General features: G+C 43.8%; 1 protein-coding gene across 4 annotated transcripts in view; it reads left to right on the top strand.

Annotated features, from left to right (window-relative positions):
* abhd18 (abhydrolase domain containing 18) overlaps positions 1 to 22,045 on the top strand; it is a 93,712-nt gene that overhangs the window by 56,041 nt on the left and 15,626 nt on the right. For all 4 annotated transcript variants that reach the window (XM_070962728.1, XM_070962729.1, XM_070962730.1 and 1 more), the window contains exon 12: positions 6,424 to 6,560. In XM_070962728.1, coding sequence (XP_070818829.1) covers positions 6,424 to 6,560 — 137 coding nt within the window. The remainder of the gene's footprint in view (positions 1 to 6,423; positions 6,561 to 22,045) is intronic.

Genomic DNA, 22,045 nt, shown 5'->3' with positions numbered 1-22,045 from the left:
CTTAAGGTTAAGAGTCACATTCTTCAAACAATGCAAATGTAATTAAGAACATGAGGTTCATTCAGTCTAACAAGATGTTTTATGTACCCAATTGTTTTACCTAACAAGATGCTCTATGTACCAAAATTATTACGTAACAGTAGAGTTCAGTCTAGATTTGTCAGGCGTGAAAATTGGAGTCTGTATGTGTTAGTGTTCAAGCTATTCAGTTATTGGTGTTCAGGCGGGAATGGATAATGGTAAGGAAACTGCTCAGTTGGCCATATTTGAAGCTGCAAACAGCAATGAGTGACTTTCAGGATTCAGAAAGGTAAGCAAAGTTGCTTCAGATAGTTGAAATTCTCTTTAAACAATGAGCAAGACCAATCACAAATCATCAGGAGGTTTGCATCAGCAGAGCGGAGTGTGCGGGTGGGAGTATGTCGGTGGAGGAGCTCAGTCAGTTAGGGTGGGGCCAGGTTATTGACGGCTCTGTAGGTCATGAGAAGGGTTTTAAAACGGATTCTGTGGGGGTTGGGAAGCCAGTGGAGCTTGTAGAGGATGGGGTTGATGTGGTCATGGGTCTGAGAGTAGGTGAGCAAGTGGGCGGCAGAGTTTTGGATATATTGGAGCTTATTGAGAATTTTTGAAAATGAACCATAGGGAAGACTGTTGCAGTAGCCCAGACAAGAGGGGATGAAGTTGTGGATGAACAAGTTTCCACAACTGTGGAGGAGAGGGATGGCTGGAGGTGGGCGATATTCTTGAAGTGAAAGAAGGCTGTTTTGGTGATGTGTTTCATGCACTGGTTGAAGGAGAGGGTTTGGTCGAAGATGATGACAAGATTTTGGATGTGAGGGGAGGTGGATAGCATGTAGCCGTCGATATTTAGGGTGATGTGGGTGGATTTAGAGAGTGATTTTGGTCCAATAATGATGATTTCTGATTTGTCACAGTGGGGGATTTGCAGTTATTGATGGAGATGAATTAAAGTCTGTCAGAGAGATATGATTTGAACCAGTTGAGGGCGAGTTTACAAGAGAAAGCTGCTGGTGTCAGCTGGGCCACTCGTTAGGGCTTCAGAGCGAATGACAGTAATAAACTTACCACCAGATTCATAACATGATCAAAGTGTAGTGTTGCCTCCTTCTTCGCTGACTTTGGCACAGATCAGTGTGGATAATCGCCATGGCAGGAACCATCTGTAATAATTGCACTAACTTTGCTCCATGGTAGTTTAATAACATCAACAGCTTAACAAATAGACAAATAAATTGGTTCCTCTTACTTGGCCTTTGGTATCCCAATTCATAATTGATAAATTATAGTTCACCTGTTCTATGGAGACTCACGGAAAGTCCTGAAGATTGTCTAGACACAAGGGACATCAATTGGGTTTATTTTGGTTGGGCAACTGTTGCACTGGGTCTCCAACAATTTTTGTTTGCTTCCTGAGATCTTGAAGAGGAGTTTTTTGTTGAGTCAAGGACTCATTCATTGATAATTGAACTGTGGGTTTTGCATTGAGTACTCACTGCCATCTTGGTGGATGTTTTTTAGGTGTCTTCAATTCAGTTCAATTTTATTTATATAGTGCCAAATCACAACAGAAGTTGTCTCAGGACACTTTCCATATAGAGCTGGTCCAGACAAAACTCTTTTATGTACAGAGACCAAACAATTCCCTCATGATCAAGTACTTGGCAACAGCAGAAAAACTTCCTTTTGACAGGCAGAAACCTCAGGCAGAACCAGGCTGTGGGTGGGCAGCTGGCCATCTCCCGCGATCTTCTTCACACAATATAGGCTGTGGCAACACTGGGGACATGTAGTGGAGGAGCAGCTGCCACATCACAAAACGGCCGCCTTGGCACACACTACATCTCCAACAATTCAAATAAGGGCTAACAAACTAAAGGAACAGGAGCTGCAACAGTCAACAAGGATGAAGCCGAAAGCAGGTGATTCCATCCCTAAACTTGGAGTGACAGATGATTTTGAAGCTAACCTTCATGCCTTTGAAGCTACGGCAGCTCATGAGGGGTGGCCAAAGGCGCAGTGGGTTGGACTCTTGGCACCTTTCCTATTAAGGGTGAGGCCGTTAAAGCATTTCAAGATTTAGAGGCCGATATTGCTCAAGACTATGATCAGCTAAAAGAAGATATTCTGAGCCGCCAAGGCCTGACCAAATTTAGCATGGCTCAACGTTTTCATAATTGGACTTTCCAAAATGGGCTAACTCCCCATTCCCAAATGCACGAATTGATTTGGGTAACTAAAAATTGGCTAGAACCAGACCATTATAGAAACCCTGGTCATGGACTGGTATCTAAGAGCTCTGCCTTACGAGGCCAAAAAGATAATCAGTCACCAGAAATTAATGACAGCCGTGGAATTAGTAGAAGCAGTAGAGCAGTACCAGGCTGCTTTAGACATGCTCTGCCCTCCCTGTAAAGAGCCTGCAGCCTCTGTCTCAGCTCAACCAAGTGTACTCTGCCAAAACTGTCCCAAGTCAGCTAGCCCTCACTCCAGCCTGCCAAATAGAGGGGTTAGTCAACCTGCGCAGCAGCGAGAATTCCTGAACCCAGCGCTTCCGCTGTGGTGAGTTGGGCCATATCTCATGGCAGTGTGAAAAACCTGATGAGCCAATGCCCACAGCAGAGTCTGCCAGCAGCCCACAGGTCCACTTTGCTGCTTTTCTGGGAGAAAGTGGAGACGACCGACCAACATGTCCAGTAACTGTGAATCAGCGGGATATAGAGGCATTGCTTGATTCTTGAAGTTCCCAGACCCTGGTCCAGGAGTCTGTGTTGGAGGCCCCCTTCCCGGCCCAAGACAATCCAGTCCCAGTGGTTTGTGTCCATGGAGACACTCAGGAGTACCCCATGACCGTGGTGAAGCTAACAACAACTCAGGTTACCTTTAGACCCTCAGACTATCACCCCCAGACGGATGGGTTAGTGGAGAGATTTAACAAGACTCTCAAAGCCATGCTGAGAAAGGCCATCAACAAAGACGGACAGAATTGGGACCAGCTTCTCCCCTACCTCCTGTTTGCGGTAAGAGAAGTTCCTCAGGCATCCACCAGGTTCTCACCCTTTGGGTCTTCTGGACATAGCCAAGTAAAATTGGGAGGAGCAACCCTGTCCCCATCGTACCATGTTGAACATGTGGGGGCGATGCGAGACAGGATGCCTGCTGTGGTGCCCATCGTGAAGAAGCACATGGAGAAAGTGCAACGAGGTCAGAGTGTAGCTTATAACAGAGCAGCCCAACCTAGAGAGTTCCGACCAGGAGATAGAGTCCTAGTGTTGGTCCCCATGGTGGAATGCAAGTTCTTGGCTGCCTGGCAGGGACCTTTTGAAGTACTGGGAAAGGTGGGGGAAGTCAACTACAAGGTACGGCAACCGAGGAAGTGAAAAGGTGAGCAAATTTACCTTGTTAACCTCCTAAAGAAATGGCATGACCAAAAGGCCTTGTTCAGTTGTCTTCCCCCTATAGAGCCGGAAGAACCGGCCCAGGACAAAGTGCAGTTTGGCCCAGACCTCTCCCCTCATCAACTGTAGCAAGCAAAGGAGCTAGTGGATGGCAACCAGGATGTCTTTTCACCCCTCCCCGGCTGCACCCACCTGGTGGAACATGAGATACACACCCAGCCAGGAAAAACTGTGAACCAAAAGCCATATCGGATCTCAGAGGCCCGCAAGAAGTTGATTCAGGAGGAGGTAAGGAAGCTGTTGGAGGTGAACATGATCGAAGAGTCCAGAAGTGCCTGAGCGAGCCCCATTGTCCTGACAGACAAGCCGGACACAGTATGTTTCTGTAATAAATTTGGAAAAGTAAATGAAGTGTCTGAATTTGATGCATATCCCATGCCTCGGGTTGAGGAGCTAATTGAGAGCCTTGGCAATGTACGATTCATAACCACCCTGGATCTCACAAAGGGTTACTGGCAGGTTCCCTTTTTGGCAGAATCGAAGGAGAAGACGGCCTTTGCCACACCCGGGGGCCTGTGGCAGTACAGAGTGATGCCCTTTGGTCTGTCTGGAGCTCCTGCCACCTTCCAGTGCTTGATGGATCAAGTACTTAAACCTCATAAAGACTATGCTTCTGCCTATTTAGATGATGTTGTCATTCAGAGCCCAGACTGAGAAAGCCACTTGCCTAGAGTGCAAAAGGTGCTGGAGTCCCTTTGACAAGCAGGCTTGACAGCGAATCCCAAGAAGTGCAGGCTGTCCTTCAGTGAAACAAACTACTTGGGATACACCATCAGACGAGGTCTTGTCAAACCCCAGGAAGCAAAACTCTATGCCATCCAGGACTGGCCAAAACCATTGACAAAGAAGCAGCTGAGATCCTTTATGGGCCTAGCAAATTAATACAGATGGTTCATCCATGATTTTTCTGTGATAGCGGCCCCTCTCACAGAGCTGACAACCAAAAAGCACTCTCGGATGGTGAAACGGCAGAAGAAGCATGGGGTAACCTGAAGAGAGCTTGTGTTCCAAACTGGTCCTCGCCGCTCCCGACTTCAGCAGGGAATTTGTGGTCCAGGCGGACGCCTCTGAGGTGAGTCTGGGGGCTGTGCGTTCCCAGGTCAATGAAGGTGTGGAACACCCAGTCCATTATTTGAGTCGAAAACTGCTGCCAAGGGAGAAGAACTACGCCACAGTTGAGAAAGAATGCTTAGCCATAAAATGGGCCCTGGAAACCCTGAAATACTACCTACTTGGAAGGAGCCTCACTCTGGTGACTGATCATTCTCTGTTACAGTAGATAGCTAAAAACAAGGAGACAAATAGCGGGGTGACTAGGTGGTTCCTAAGCCTCCAGCCTTATAACTTCTCTGTCATTCATAGGCCCAGGCGGCACCATGTAAACGCAGATGCCCTGTCCTAGCATGATGCCTTCTGGTCCTCATTCAGTCTGCCGAGGATGGCAGACCTGGGGAGAGGGATGTGTGGCATCACCAGGGGACATCTAGTGGAGGGACACTACATTCCCATACAGAAGCAGCTGCCACATCACAAAATGGCCACCATGGCACACTCTACATCTCCCAGGAAGACTCACCACTCGAACTGGTGTAGATGCTTAAGCCACCTGATTGAAGCAGGACTAAAAACCCTGAGCAGAGGCAGAACAAAGGGAGCAGGAGGACAGATAGCAAGGGGCTGGAAGGAGCTGGACAACCAAGTGGTGGAGAAACCCCTGAGCGTGAGAAGGAACGTTGAAAGAACCCACTTTTAAAGGGAAGTGGACACTTTATGTTGGACTTTTGTTTGATAATCCCGTTAAGTTTAGAATATCCGGTCCCTCCATGGGGACGTTAAATTGGATCTTGGACATTGTTTTGAATTGAAATACTTACCTGAGTTACATTTTATACCTGCACCTTGGAAAAATAAAACTCCCCCTTGTTTTGAACCTGACACCTTGACTGTTTTTCCAGTTTATTGCACTGCCTCACCCTAAGCCTGTCCTGGTGACCTCTCATGACATTACAAGACTCATAAAAATAACATTCATTTTGTGAGAAAGAGAAAATTTTGAACAATAATAGGTTGTTTTTTTTTTTGTTTTTTTACATTTCAAAGTCTGATCCCCACAGTGTGTCCTAAGAAAAAGTGTGGCCCTTGGACAAAGGTAGTTGAGGACCCCTGCAACCTCGTGGTATGAGTGGTATGAGTAGGCTACAATATATTATAAAGTGTAACATTTTCTATTTTGAAAAAGATTTTCTATTGATGAATCAATTGTTAGTGATGTTGGATATACAGCGTAGCTTTAGATCATTCACAGGGATCCTGTCCCCACATGAATGTGGTGGTCATGTTGCTTCTTTCCCTATGATTAACGTTGTTGTCATGATGACATTAACGATTGGAGTGAGTGTTGTGTGTTGTTACAGCAGAGAATTTGCTGTCAGCTCCTAAGTCGTAGATACAGAACATGTCTCATTTTCTCTTGTACACAATTTCTACAACTAGTAAACATAGGTGTAATATATGTGAAATGAATATAGACTAAACTGGCAGGGCCTTCTCTGCCTTGTTTTTGTGCTGACTCTTGAGATGGGACAGTAATTAATTTGGGAAATGTTTGGTTGGCCCATGATTGGCAGTTGTTCTGGACCTCTGACCTTGAATCAAAACCTGATCCGGACCTTAGACTAATACATCTGACAACCCCTGATGTACTTCTTTCGTAAAAAAATGCTCTGTTGTGGGGATGATACTGTGCTAATAAATGTGCTATAACAATGAAATGTGATTCTCATATTATGAAAGAAGTTAGCCCACAATGTGTTTTTGTTTTATTTGGGTTTTCTTTTGCTTTTTGTTTTGTTTAACTGACTTGTTAAACTTGAATTTTTTTCATACACTGTTTAGTCATTTAGGTTCATCTAAAAAATGTTTTTTCTTTTTTTTTTTCTTAACCAAGGAGCCCTGGTGCACACAATACACTGCTTGGGAAGATGATGGATTCAGGCAACTGCTGTCGCCCATCATTACATAGAGAGTCTATAAGTTTCATGAAGGGAGTGATGGATGAATGTACACACATGGCTAACTTCTCTGGTAAGTTTAAAAGTACAGACAGACGGATTAGTTGCTAATTAGTATCATAACACAAATTGTACAGAGGAAAACAAATGCTGTTCAGGTGGTGTAGAAACACACCTAAATAGAGCAGATGTTTAAAAACAACAGGTGTGTTTGTACTCACTACATAATTGAAAAGCTAAGATTAGGAGGTTTGCATCGGCGGAGCGGAGTGTGTGGGTGGGAGTATGCCGGTGGAGGAGCTCGGTCAGATAGGGTGGGGCCAGGTTATTGACGGCTCTGTAGGTCATGAGGAGGAAAAGATTCTCTGGGGGAGGGGAAGTCAATGGAGCTTGTAGAGGATGGGGGTGGTGTGGTCACAGGTCTGAGAGTGGGTGAGCAAGCGGGCGGCAGAGTTTTGGATGTACTGGATCTTGTTGAGAATTTTTAAACATGACCCATAGAGGAGACTGCAGGCGAAGGCATGGATGAGGGTTTCTGCAGTGGGAGGAGAGGGGTGGCCGGAGGCAGACGATGTTCTTGAGGTGAAAGAAGGCTCTTTTGGTGATGTGTTTCACCCACTCGTTGAAGTATTTATTTGTATTTAGGGTGATGTGGGTGGAATTAGAGAGTGATTTTGGTCAAATAGTGATGGTTTCTAATTTGTCATAAGTTGAGTTTGAGGAAATGGTCTTGAAGCCAGGATTTATTTCAGTATTGCAGTTTGTTAGGGTTGAGTCGGTGGCAGCGGAGATTGTCTTGGTGGAGATGAGGAGCTGGATGTCATTGGTGCCAATCTCGGCAGATTATGTGACCGAGAGGACCCAGGTACATGATGAAGAAGAGGGGGCCGAGGACCGCACCTTGGGGGATGCAGTGGGGGATTTGCAGTTGTTGATGGGGATGAATTGAAGTCTGTCAGAGAGATATGATTTGAACCAGTTTTTTTAGAATACAGCAGCAATTTTGAGAGATAGTGGGACAATGCCAGTTGACAAGGAGTTTATTATTGTGGTGATCAGTGGGGAAAGAGTGGGAAAGCAAGACTTGGGCTTAGACAGACTGGTACTTTATTGATCCCAATTTGGGAAATTATTCCATTGCAGTAACAGTTTAAACATACAACCACAAAATATATACAACAAAGAAGAATAAGGATGAGAATGAAAAACTAAGAGAAAAAGAATGCCCTCAAAGAATCTAACTAAGCGTATAAAAATCTGAAGATATAGCTAAGTATAAAAACATAGAATAATAGCAGTTGTTGAAAAGTATAACAACATATATAAACAAGAATAAGGCCTTAACAAAGCAGGAGGGTATGGGGTCCAGGGTGCAGGTGGCAGTCTTCATTCCAGGAATGTGTATGGAGAGGTCTGTAGGGGAAACTGGGGAGAACTGAGATAGGGGTTGGCAGGATAAAGGGGGGCAGGTGATTTGAGGGGGAACAGATGTGGTGGAGGTTAAGTTGCTGTAAATGTGAACTATTTTAGTTTGGAAAAAATGAGAGGAAGAAGGTGCTTTTGCTGATTGTAAATGACTGGGAACTGCTGTCTGGGGGGCTGAGGAGTGCTTTTGGGTTTGCTGAGCCTGACTGAATCAGTTGAGAGTCGTAGGTGGATCAGGCACGGGATAGGGCATTTTTGTATTGCAAGTGGTCTTTGAAGGCTTCCAAATGAACTGTGAGACCTGTTTTGTTGACATTGGCATGAGTTTTCATCAAGGAGAGTTCGGGGGTGTACCAGGGAGCAGAGTGGTTGAAGGAAACTGTTTTGGTGTTGATGGATGCAAGCTGGTCAAGGCAGGAGGAGAGCGTGCAGTTGTAGTAGTCAGCAAGGTCAGAGGGGCTGTGAAACTCAGTAAAGGGAGAAGGGGACATTTTTTCAGAGAGGGGGGTGAGAATGAGGTAGAGGAAACAGTTGAGTTTACAGACGGTAATGGTGTGTTTTTGCTTTGGCAGTGGAGTGGGAATGTCGATGGACATGGTGATGGCTAAGTGGTCAGAGATGGTGAGGTTGGAGCCGGATAGATGATGCAGGGTGAGTCCAGTGGAACAGACAAGGTCCAGAATGTGACCACGGTTATGGGTGGGAAAATTTACACGTTGAGTGAAATTAAAGTAATTGAATATTTTGGTGAAGTTGGTCATTGTTGTGGAGTCAATGTGGATGTTGAAATCACCAAGTAGGTGGATTAAAGGGGAGAAAGAGCAGAGGATCAGAAAGTCAGGGAAGTCAGAGAGAAATGATGAGTGAGGTTTGGGGGGCAGACGACAACAGCCATAACTAATTGTATGTGGCCAGAGAGCTTAAGTATCAGATGTTCAAATGAGGGAGTGGGTGAGATGGAGATGAGGTTGGTTTTGATATCCTGTCTATATATTGTGGCTATTCCACCACCTTGGCCCTCTATGCACGGTTTGTTGATATATAAGTATCCATTTGGTGTAGTGATAGATAATCCAGTGGTTATTGCCATGTGAGACAGAGAAAGTCCAGTTTTTTATCTGGAATCAATATGTTCAGAATCTGGCTTTTGTTATTGATGGACTTGGTATTGAACAGAGTGTGCTTCATATTGCTTTGTATGGTGCGTGTACTGTTCTCTCTATGCATTTTGTTCCCAAGGGTCAACATAAACAGCCAGCCAAACTCCTTTTCAAGAGTCAGGAAGTGAGCATCCTTGCTCCTGTAATGACTTCTCCAACAGAAATTTAGTAAGGTTGACAACATGAAACTAGGAAAAGAAAGACAGTAAAGCCTCTTATTAAATAACTATCATATGCACAGGTTCATATGAAGACCAACATTAGCCAGCTATCAGGCTAGGAAACATTACCAGGTAAGTGTATGAGTACAGTGTATACAGCTTGTTCACATGGTGACATTATGCTGCTACTTTCATACAAAACTCTGTGAAAAACAACTTGTTAAACATATGCGGAATGTGTAACACTTCCAGCCATTGCTTTCTGAGGGATGCACCCAAGTGAGTACAATGAAACAGCCATGAGATGTTGTTCACGTTCCTTTCCAGTACTCTCACTGTTTAAAATTTTTTTTGCAACTTCCTTCCTCCAGTGAATTGGCGGATTTCAAAATAAAAGCTCTGCTACACAAGTGCCTATAAACATATAAAACATATTAACATAAGACATATTCAGGGCAGAACAGTGTGAGTAAACTGGAGTGATTGAACCAGGGTCGCAGACAGGGGGCACGCACGCAGGTGTTGTTGTGGTGATGGGGTGACCTGTCTGTGAGTAAACAAACTTCCATGTGGCATGTGAGGAGGACTGGGGCATAGCACAGCATAGCAGTGGTGATTTATTCCATAACTGGTATAATTTGGCCAAGAGATGAAATATGATTAGCAACCAGGTTCTGTGCCTTTCCCCCAGCCAACATGAAGAAAATCACTCTCCATGATAAATGTCTGCAAAGCTGAGAGTCCGGACAACATGTCTGGTCATATCTTGAAAGATTGTGCAGAAGAGCTCAAGAATATCCTCACAGACATCTTCCACAACTTTTTTAGGCTTTTGTCCCCACATGCTCCAACCATCATTGTTGTGTCAAAGAAGTCATCCCCTTCGTGGTTCAGTGACTGTTGTCTGCCACTCTTGACCCCTTTCAGTGTGCACATAGTGCCAACTGGTCCACTGATCTCTGCAATCTTTTCTGTCCTCTAATTAGCCTATACCCACCTGGTGCCTCACTCCCCTCCCTCTTGGGCATTTACAACACCGGCCTAGCCCCTAAAGCCCATCAGCATTGCATCGATTGACCCCACCCATTCCTCACACAGCCTCTTCCGTCCACTGCTGTGTTGAAGAAGATACCAGAGCCTCTGAGCCTGCTCCACCACACTGAGTAACACTTTTATACGTTAGGTTGTCAGGATCCTGAACTCTCTGAGTGTGACTTACCCATTCCACTGCCGACACATCCAACAGCACCAGCCATAAAAACTTAACAGACGCACTGTATATGCACACAGATGCTTACACTCAGCATTAGGCACTTTGTATGAACACTATGAAAAATACTGCTGCTAATTACTTATCCTATGGATTGCATATTACTTGCATTTCTTTTCTTTTCTTAGCACTATATTTGTTAACATTTAGTTCTTAATCTGTGCCTTGTTATTGTTGCCCCCAATCCCCATCTTGTAAATACTGAAATTCTTAGTGTCTTATATCTTATCTTAGTGTATATTATCCTCGTATTTTTAAATTGATAAAGATTGTAAAATGTAAAAATTGTAAGATTAATTGGTCCAGGACTGAGTGACAGTGCTGCAGCTGGCAGCAACAAAACGGGCTGTAACGACATCCTTCCAGTATGTGCACTGTAAATCTATGTCCATTGAAAAGTGCTTGTTTTTGCCACAGACAGGCTCAGTGACAGGCTTATTTTAAGTGTCTGGCAACATTATGGAAAGATCCCGTTTGGTTTAACCAGAAACAGCCACTATATTGCTCTTGCCAAAGCTAGTTACAGAAACAGTCATTTCAGTCATTGTAAAACACAGCACCATCGTTGGTCAAAACAAATGAATTATTTGAATCAGCAGAGGAGCAAGAGAGAGGGCTGACATCAGACAAGTGGTAAGGTAAAACACTGTTCAGAGCCAGAATATGTTCACATACAACTCTGCAATTATATTCACTGCATATTATGACCAGAGAGATGAAAATAAGTCAGACTTCAACAGATTTTCCCTGTAAAATAACAAATTGCTGGATAACAGAAACCCACTCTGTGCATTATACATTATCCTGTAATATGATTGTGTATTTTAATAAGATAAGTTTAACCGACTAGTATTCCTGGTGCCGCTAGTGAGGGTAGCAATATTTAATCAGTTTTGTTCGTTTAATAAGTGGAGGCTTAAACACAGCAGTCTTAAAGGTAGTGGTCTTAAAGCAGTTTTAAAAGTATTTCGAGTTTTGATAAATGAACAATATTTACCACTGCAGGTCCCAGAGATGTCCAGTAATCTGGGGTTGATGGATTGGGTGGCGCATTTTATTGATGTTTCTCGTAATATTTTTGCAATAATAAAGTGCAGAAATAGAGTAAAAACGTTGTTGGAATCTGTAGTCTTGTAGTCTCTGTTGTCTCCACTTCCGAGTTCTTACTCTCACAAGATTGCATGTGACTCACAGTGACCTATAGGAGCCAGAGTAGAGAGCTTGACGCGTCATCTGCTTGTCATCATGTGGAATTGGTCGATTTGTGTGTTTTTGTGTTATGGACACAAGATGTAGATAGACACAGTCTATATAATAGACAATTAGAAATTCTCTAAGGACCTACCAATCATCTTACAAACACTACAGTTTTCATACAGTCAGCATCAGAGATGATTGGATTCAATGGAGGAAGTCCTCTTAGTGGTTTTACAAAGCACCAACAATGAAGATGGAGCTTCAGAGCCAGAGGGGTTAGATTCCAAACATGAAGAGGAATACCAAAATAAAAAGGATCCAGTTGAAGATAGGTATGTGCAGTTATTTTCCAAAAAACGTTGTTATTCATCTTCTCTTTTACTCAGTCATAAGTATTCACTGTCTTAAAGCCAAATGAGTAACCATATCATATGATTACATGTGTGCATGTCATAATCTGCTGACCACGACACCACGTACAGTATGTTATTATGCACTGATTAAGTGAACATTGTGTCTTGATTGTACAACACATTATAACTTGCCTATTGTGCTGACATTGTTCTGTCGATAGAACAAAGTCATCCTCTCTACAAAGATAATGTATATAATCTATCAACTTCTTCCTGCTCCGGGCTCTTTCTTGTCCTCTCACACTCGAGACAGCAAGAAGAGAGTCCATCTGCAGGCATCAGAATAAACTCACAGAAAGACAACAAACGACTCTGTGCTTTTTAGTACAAAATTGCCAGAACAAACTTGGTATTGTTGGCAGGATCACCCGTGAGGCAATGTTTGGGACTCTGCTGCGGGTTTTGAGTCTGATCAGCTGCAGAATAGCTGAATAGGGAGAGGGACAATGCTGATAGGACTTACTGATCATTTAAGCCTCAGGCCATTTCAGGTGCTCCAGGAGTATATGGTAGTTGTACTTCTCACCCAGCTGTGGACAAGGGTCAAGGAGGTGGTCTAGGTTTTGCTGGAAATCTGCAAAGTTGCTCTCATTTTCCGAGGTGAAATACAGTGGGATTAGTAGGTATAGTTCTTTGTGCTGTGGGTTGATGAACTGAAGCTTGGCCTGACTCTGAGGCTGACCCTGTAAAACTTGGGGTTGATGACTTTATAGGCTGAGTGAAACCTGGACTATCTGGTTGATGGTGTTAGAGATTCATTGCGTGTGACACTTGACTCTGTTGCCCCTATAAAAAAGGTTTAAAACACAGAGGAGGTTAGTTCCATGGTATAACCCCCAAACCCAAATTAAAGCAAACTTCACAAAAAGTTGAAGGGAAATGGCTTTCCACCAAGTGATCTTCTGCTCACCCTCTAGTGGCAGCAGCAGTCATTGGCTCAGTTGCTCCAAGAGCTTCATAGGCCCCATATCCAAACTGCTTCCATGGTCTCCAGACCCTTTGAGGATTCAAGGACTGTGAATGTGTGTGTGAATGGGTGAATGTTGACTTGTGTTGTAAAAGCACCTGGTTGTTAAAGGTGCCATATTATGAAAAACTCAATTTTTTGGGGGGGTTCGAGGTGTTATTTTGGGTCTCTGGTGCTGCCACACGCATACAAAGTGTGAAATAAGACTGTCTATGCTTTTTTGAGTGAGATACGGGTTTCTTAAAGAACCCTGCCTGCAACTTCCAAACAAGGTGATTGAATTTGGCACCTACTCCTACGTAAAAAAAACGGCACATTTGCATGTTCCCCGCCACCACCCCCCTCCTCATCTCCCCAGTGTATCTCCACCCACCAGATACAGCGCTACCTACTCACTGATCCGCCATTTCGTCATTGAAAGCACCGTGTTAGGAATCATGATGTCGAGGCGCTACACGTAGTGATGTGTTGTTGGCTGTAAAGATGAGCACAAATCGCTCCATCGGTTCCCACCTGCAGAGGACAGAAGAGAGGCGTGGATTGAATTCATTTTTAAATGCAGTGTCCCCGCTACAGTTGGCAAAAAATTGTGTGAGCTAACCACTTTGAGACTGACTGTTTCTCCAACCTCGGCCAGTATGAGGCAGCATTAGTGGGGAGACTCCCTTCCAACTTTGCGTGGAATACCTGCAGACGAGGGACATGTAAGTATACAAATAGTTAGCTGTGTGGGTTAGGGTGTGCTTCTTTTGTAGATTAGCGCGAACTCTTGCATGTTGTAGCGTGTGTTTTCCCATTGAGAACAATGTAAGGCTAACCGCTAGCTTTGTGACTACGACTTCAGCCATCAAAGGTTAGCTAGCTGCTACCATAGCTTTTGGTACATCACACCACAGATTACAGTAGAATCCAAACTGTTTGTGTAATACATTTCTGATCTCACAAATGATTTAATGCAGGTTGTGTTTATTTTGTAGTTTTACACAAACTAGTAGTGTTTTGCCATATGGCACAAGCTAACGCTAACTACTAATACTAGCTTCTAGTTAACAATCAGCATGGTCTTCATAGGCAAACCCACTGATCCAGTCGGTCAAGTGATACATACAGAGAGGCTCCGCTGGGTGTACGCTTCAGTAATTTGATAGAATAATGCATTTCTAAACTGGAGTATGTTAGCATAGCTGAGGGCAAAACGAGTGTATGGTTGAGACTGCTACATCACGGCACAATTTACACTCCAAGGCAGCCATTCTGTGCAATGAGTTTCTTCCTTTTTTACGCTGTTTGTAGCTGTTGGCATAGCTATACACGTAAGATAAAGTTGATGTCTCTTGTCTTGTTTTTATATAGGCCAGTGCATCAATACAGTTACCTGCCGTTGATGAAGTGTAGGAGTGAGCTGTTGCAGCCTTTAGTGCATGAATTTATGCTGTAACAGTGCTGACATGTTTTACTCCTTAGTATGCCATGTTATCTTAACAATATACTTTTGTTACAGCTGTCCGAGCTTCTGTGTCCTGCAAGGAATGCATTGCATTACAGCGAGAATGCTGATAGAGGACAAGCCACCACATCATCAGGGGATCCTCTTTTCAAACTGAGCTTTCCAAAGTCCATGAAGGGAGAGTGCAGAGCCAGACCAGTGAAGACTGAGGCCACGTACGTAAGTGTTAACTTCTTCTTTTTCACTCAAAAAATAAATATTTATATTGTACATGACACAAAGTACCGCAACTCAGTACTTTCAATGCAATAAATAAACCAAAAAACACACTTAAATACCTGAGAAACTACAAAATTCAAAGTCCAAAATGTCACTATATTAACAGTTACTGAATAATCTACACTGAACAAAAATATAAGCGCAACACTTTTGTTTTTGCTCCCATTTTTCAAGAACTGAACTCAAAGATCTAAAACATTTTCTATATACACAAAAGATCCATTTCTCTGAAATTTTGTTCACAAATCTGTCTAAGTCTGTGTTAGTGAGCACTTCTCCTTTGCCGAGATAATCCATCCCACCCCACAGGTGTGGCATATTAAGATGCTGATTAGACAGCATGAATATTGCACAGGCTACTCTGAAATGTGCAGTTTCGCTTTATTGGAGCGGCCTGGAGGGGTCGGAAAACCAGTGAGTGTTGCACTGTGTGAGGCAAATGGTGTGACCACCATTTGCCTCACACAGTGCAACACATCTCCTTAGCATAGGGTTGATCAGGTTGTTGATTGTGGCCTGTGGAATGTTGGCCCACTCCTCTTCAATGGCTGTGCAAAGTTGCTGGATATAGGCAGGAACTGGGACACGTTGTTGTATACGCCGATCCAGAGCATCCCAAACATGCTCAACAGGTGACATGTCTGGTGAGTATGGTGGCTATGCAAGAACTGGGATGTTTTCAGCTTCCAGGAATTGTGTACAGATCCTTGCAACATGGGGCCTTGTATTATCATGCTGCAACATGAGGTCGTGGATGATCAGGATCCCATCACAGTATCTCAAAATCTTCAAAATGCCATCAATAAAATGCACCTGTGTTCGTTGTCCATAACATACGCCTGCCCTTACCATTACCCCACCGCCACCATGGGCCACTCGATCCACAACGTTAACATCAGCAAACCGCTCACCCACACAACGCCACACACGCTGTCTGCTTTCTGCCCTGAACAGTGTAAACCAGTATTAATCCATGAAGAGAACACCTCTCCAACATGCCAGACGCCATCAAATGTGAGCATTTGCCAACTCAAGTCGGTTATGACAACGAACTGCAGTCAGATCGAGACCCCGATGAGGACAACGAGCATGCAGATGAGCTTCCCTGAGATGGTTTCTGACAGTTTGTGCAGAAATTCTTTGGTTATGCAAACCGATTGTTGCAGCAGCTGTCCAGGGGGCTGGTCTCAGATGATCTTGGAGGTGAACATGCTGGATGTGGAGGTCTGGGGCTGGTGTGGTTACACGTGGCCTGCGGTTGTGAGGCTGGTTGGATGTACTGCCAAATTGTCTAAAAAGCCTTTAGAGACAGCTTATGGTACAGAAATGAACATTCAATTTACGGGCAACAGCTCTGGTAGACATTCCTGCAGTCAGCATGCCAATTGCACACTCCCTCAAAACTTGCGACATCTGTGGCATTGTGCTGTGTGATAAAACTGAACATTTTAGAGTGACCTTTTATTGTGGCCAGCCTAAGGCACACCTGTGCAATAATCATACTCTATCAGCATCTTGATATGCCACACCTGTGAGGAAAGGATGGATTGTCTCGGCAAAGGTGACGTGCTCACTAACACAGATTTTGACAGATTTGTGAACAATATTTGAGAGAAATGGATCTTTTGTGTATATAGAAAATGTTTTAGATCTTTGAGTTCAGCTCATGAAAAATGGGAGCAAAAACAAAAGTGTTGCATTCATATTTTTGTTCAGTGTAGTAAATGATACTAGTGATTCACTTTTGTGTGTGTGTGTGTGTGTGCGTGTGCGTGTGCGTGTGCGTGTGTCTTGAGTGTCTGTGTATTGCACAGGGTATATTGATGATTTGATGGACATGATCATGGAGAAGGTCGTTGTCCACCCATCATCATACAGAACTGAGATTCTGAAGATAACCATCCTGCCAGACGTGTCTTCACAACATGAGCATCCAGACAAGCAGGAGGTCATCACCAGCTATGTGTGAAGATTCAGTTTGGGGGGGGGGGGGGGGGGCATGATGCATGATGGGATCACAATACAAATCTTCTGCCCAAGGAAGCTCCAGCACCAGCTCACAAAACTCCTATAGGCTAAATGCCTTTAACGACTGAGAAAATTGAACATTATGTTAGTCAACAGGTTCTAAATTGTCACCATTCGCATTTTTTGAATTTGGATTCAGTGAATCTGTCACTTGTACTGTATTTCTATGTGCAAATATTAATGACTGCGGTCAATAAATATTTATTGTATACCTGTAGAATGTTTCATGTGAATAAATGTGTAATATACAGTATTTGCTTTGGAAAAACTTGGCTATATGATCAAGAAAAAATGCATTCTGAATTTGTGGCATTGGCAGACTATTTAGTTCCTTATGGTGTAACAGTGAAGTTAAGTAGGTTATTGCAGATAAAACTCACTGCTCTATCCCCCATAGCTGTAAAGGACTGTAGTCAGCCTGTAAATGTTACAAGCGTTCTGCAGCAAGAGCACATTTAGGCAAACAGGTTCTAAACCTGGATGGTCGATCATGCATAGAGGCCTGTCTTCCAGCTGCTGCAGCCATCTTGTGGCCTGATACGCATAACATAACGTGAGTACCTGCAGTGGCATGTTATATGCAATCAACAGAGGTTCCTGGGAGAGGGCAGGACATTGTAAGTGGCCTGCAAGATGAAGCTAATCTGAGTTGCCTCCATCTTCCACAGCTCTCTCCACAAGAAACTTCTCATCTCAACTTCTTCCCATCTCATCCACTGTCCTTGCTGGGCCTGAGAGACAGCTTGTGTGCTCGCCATTGCCTGCTCTTTCCATCGCACCTCCTCAACCACAAGTGCCCTTCACTGAGCTGGAGTTGCCTTCTACCAAGTTGGTCTGCTCTCTCGAAGGCCAACGCCCCCTCAGCCATGCTGGACATAGCCTACAATGTACTGGTGCTGAAGGGCTGACTTTGCCAGTTGTATGGCCGTAGATGGAATCTAATTCCTTCCCGCTGAATGTGTGGGAGCTGTTTTAGCCACACATGAGTCCCTAGAGTTTGACAGCATCATTTCCAACCTCACTTTTGAGCAATTGAAGCACCATGGGAGACTCAACCACTTCTTGGCATGTGAGTTGATCAGCCTTTCCAGCCTTTCAACTATACAAGGGGACCTCATAGATGGTTAGTGGCCACATCAGTCGGGGCAGGAGGCCAAATTGAAAGCACCAGAGCTTCAGTCTTCCATGAGCAAGGATTTGTTGATGCTCTCCAGGCTGCTGATGGTGTTCTGCCTAAGCTGTTTGACCTGTTTCGAGTCCTTGAGGGTTGCGTTGTACCAACGACCCAGGCTTTTCACAGACTTCTTTGTGTGAGGTATGGGCTCCTGGACTTGCATGGCTTTATCTTCATCTGGGCCCACTCAATATCTTCCTGCAGCTTTTTCAGCAGATGCCTGGTGAATGCCAAGGTTGTTGTGAGTGTGGTCACATCAGCCATATCAGCTCTAATGGGAGGGAGTCACAGACCAGGCTTAAGTTGCTGTCTTCCTACTACCCACCGAGAGGCATGGATGATAACCTCCACGGCCATGGTAAAGGCTAGTGGGGAGATGGTGTATCCTGCCATGATGCCTACCTCCAAGCGCTGCCATGCTGTGGTGTACGTTTCCTTTGTCAGGCATAGCTGTGCATCCTGGAAGGACAGTGAGGTTCCTTGAAGTAGGTTCCTTGAAGTAGTTAAATGCAGTCCAGAGGAGATTATGGAGTACAGAACCGAAAGCGTTGACTAGATCCAGGAACACAATATGAACATCTCTTCCATTCATTTTTGCAGTTTGGATTTGATGCCATATCATGTTCATGTGTTCCAAACACCCTGGGAAACCTGGTATTCCTGCTATCTGCACTGCTGTATTGATGCAGTGTTTTTTTCCCAGATAATCTGCCAGCCTGCAAGTCACTACACTGATGAAGATTTTACCTTCAACATTCAAAAGGCTTATGAAGTCAAAACTGGCTGATGTCAGCAGAGCTCTTTTCTTTCGGGATGAGGGTCCCTCTGTTCTTCTGCAAGCTGTTGTTATCCCTTTGTTCTGCCATACCACCTTCATCAGTCTGCACAGGTAGCCTATTACCTCTGGCGTGTTCTTATAGAGCTTATAAGGGACTCCATTGGGCCCTGGAGCGGATGCAACTCAGCCGACCGGCACCCAGAGACCCAATTTCCTTCTGTCACCATTGGTCAGGTGGTGATCTTCTTGCATGTTTTTAGTGGGGGTATTTTTATGGAGGATACCCCAGGTGAACATGGGGAGAACACAGAAAGGCCCCACTAAGACACCACTTGAAAGCGACTTAACAAAAGACCCAGAGGAAGCATGCACATTGAAAAAAGGAGTGGTCCAAGGACTGACCCTGGAGGGACACCACACACTAGGAATCTGAGGAGGACACGTAAATGTTACAGAAATTAAATATCTTCTTTCAAATAAGAATGAAACCAGCTGCACCACAAATGCCAACACTGTTATGCAACTTATTAAGTGAAATGGCATCATCAATAGTGTAAAAGCCAATGTCAAATCAATCGAGTAGGATGAGAATTAAATATTCACCTTTGTCTGCAAAGGTTACTCCTAGTAAAGTAGTCTCAGTACTATGCTTGTGATGAAAGGCAGATTGAAATACGTCCAAAATTATATGACCCTCAACCAACTTCAGGAGTTGGTGGATGACAATTTTTTGAAGGGTTATATAGGTCTGTAATTCTTTAAGAAGTTGCTGAACACTTGTAATTTTAAAATTGTTATGGATGAACCTGAATGTAACTAAGTGGTTGAAAATATAGAAATAAGCTGCGACTGGACAGGAGATCACATGGACTAGAGGAGGGATGTATATAAGCTGTGGTCTGTATAAGGATCTGCAGGGAGATAGGAGCAAATTCAGACAGTAAAGTAGGACAGCTGAATGGTGTGGATGGCAAAACAAACACAAAACTGGAAGTCAGACATCAGTCTTAACTACAAAAATGACAAGAAATTATCACAGTCAATAGATTATATGGGAATGACAGAAGGAGAGGGATTTACAAGACGGTTAAACATGCTAAATAGGAACCTTGGGTTGAGTTTATTGCTGTTAAGACAGAAAAGTAGGCAGCTTGTTTTTTTTGTTGTTGTTGTTTTTTGTTTTGACAAATATTTTTATATAAAAGCTTGTGTATTTATAAAAGTCTGGTTCAGTTTAAGCAAGAGCTCCTTCATATTGAGATGATGAGCTTCAAGTTTGCATTTTATCCATCTACGTTTGGCTTCCAATATGCTATTTTTTGGTTTCTGATGTCATTGATCCAAGGAGGTTGTATTAATAACTGGAAGCACAAGCATCAAGGGCTGCTGAGGTCCACAAATTATTCAAACAACTATCTTGATATTATACACTACTCACAAAAAGGGATATTTGGCTTTTGGGTGAAATTTATGGAAAATGTGAAAGGTCACGTTACAGTGATATTATATCATGAATGTAGGGCATCTAAGTAACAGCTGGACATGTGCCTTCAAAAGTTTAGAGAAGGTCAAATTCACGTTCACCTCAGGTTCAATCAAGATCACCTAAGGTTATAGTGCATTTTAGGTTCATCGTGAAATTTCACCTGAAAGCCGAATATCCCTAACTTTATGTGAGTAGTGTATAAGTGAATTAGTCAAGTGAGAAAGGCAATAGGCAAGACAGAAAAGTAGCTGGAAAATGTGGCTACAGACTGCACAGATGTAAGAGTGAATTCTTTGTTTCTATGTTATTAACTTTATTGATCCCATACCAGGGAAATTCAGTTGTTACAGCCAGCTAGTATTATGAAGAGCAAAGAACGGTTTATTAGACACAGAGTTTAAAAAAGCAAAGAACTGCAATCTGGGTCTCAGCTGGATTGGAATTACTACAGCAGACTTTAATCAGATTACCTCACCTAGCAATTGAAAACACAAAATTTATAGCATAGTGGTTTTTAGATCTATGTGTAATCCTAATAGGAATACTGAATGAAGCCAGGGAGATACAGGCAGGTGGAGTCAATGCAGGTCAGCAGGTAGAAACATGACAGGAGTGCAAAGTCAGTTCAGTGTTGGTTGATAAAGCCTGATCCTTTCTTGGAGAGATGGAGTCCTCTTTAAAAAGGCAGCAAAATTGGCAACAAAGAGCATCTCTCTGTTCCTGCAGCAAACCTTTAGCCAGATGTTGGGTTGGTGTAGGTGACTGAACTTCACCTAAATTCTGGGCCTGAGAGACAGCTTGTGTGCGTCACTAAAATGAGGGTTGAGGATTGATCAGAGATAATTAACTGCGTTTGGTGTCCACCAGAGAATCTATGAGGCACACAAAATCTGCTCTGAAGATCTATGACATTGGTTTTTTAAGTAATTTATGCCGACATGCACAATGGCCGTAGAGGCAGAGTTGTGAGTTTTAATTATGCTGGATCATAGAGGTACTGACAAGAAGCACCACAGATTAGCGTCATGCCGAGATGATGGAAAAAGGCAGGCAACCAGGTGGAGCACAGACCCCACAGAGGAGGAGCGGGTTGACAGTCCAAGAGATCTGGACAGCTCTGGTCATAGGAGCTGAGCTGATCACCGTCAGCACTTGAAGTAGAAGGCAGTCAGGCAAGGTCAGTATCAGCTGGGGCATCCAGCATGAGAATGGAATCATAGGCAGAAGATAGATGGTCACCCAGCTGGTGCCTGTCTGGAAAGCATAGTCCACCCCCATTGTCCAGTGTTTGGAATTTATTGTTCAGCTAAAGAGGATCAGATGAGTGGGAGGGGACATTTAGCATGATCCCTGCTGAGCACTTGTTTAATGGGTTGGCACCCCTGTTGACACTGTTGAAAGAATCCAATGCAGAGAGGATTTTGTCTCGGGCAGTAGGAATGAAAGAAAACTACAGGATTAGCCCACCCTTGTCTTTGAGATCTCACTTCCATCAGTATGCAAGCAGGCAAAGATACCAGTCCACAAGCAGCAACAAAAGCAAGTAAATCCAATATAGAAGTCAAAAACCGGATGTGACAGAGAGAGGAAGTGCTTTTGAGCAGCGTTCCAGTTGTGATGTATTGTGAACTGTATGTGTTGCTTTAGTCAGCTGGAGCCAGACTAGATAAGGACAATATTAACTTAAAGAGGCCAGCCCCGTCCTTCCCATCACCCTGCGTGGCTCCCCATTCAAAACTGTATTTCTGGTGCGTGGACATCCACCATAATCAC

This window comes from Chaetodon trifascialis, chromosome 5, assembly GCF_039877785.1.
Source record: "Chaetodon trifascialis isolate fChaTrf1 chromosome 5, fChaTrf1.hap1, whole genome shotgun sequence".
Classification (NCBI taxonomy): Eukaryota; Metazoa; Chordata; class Actinopteri; order Chaetodontiformes; family Chaetodontidae; genus Chaetodon; species Chaetodon trifascialis.
The sequence above is the reverse complement of the archived record's forward strand: the minus strand, read 5'-3'. Positions and strand labels throughout refer to the sequence as shown.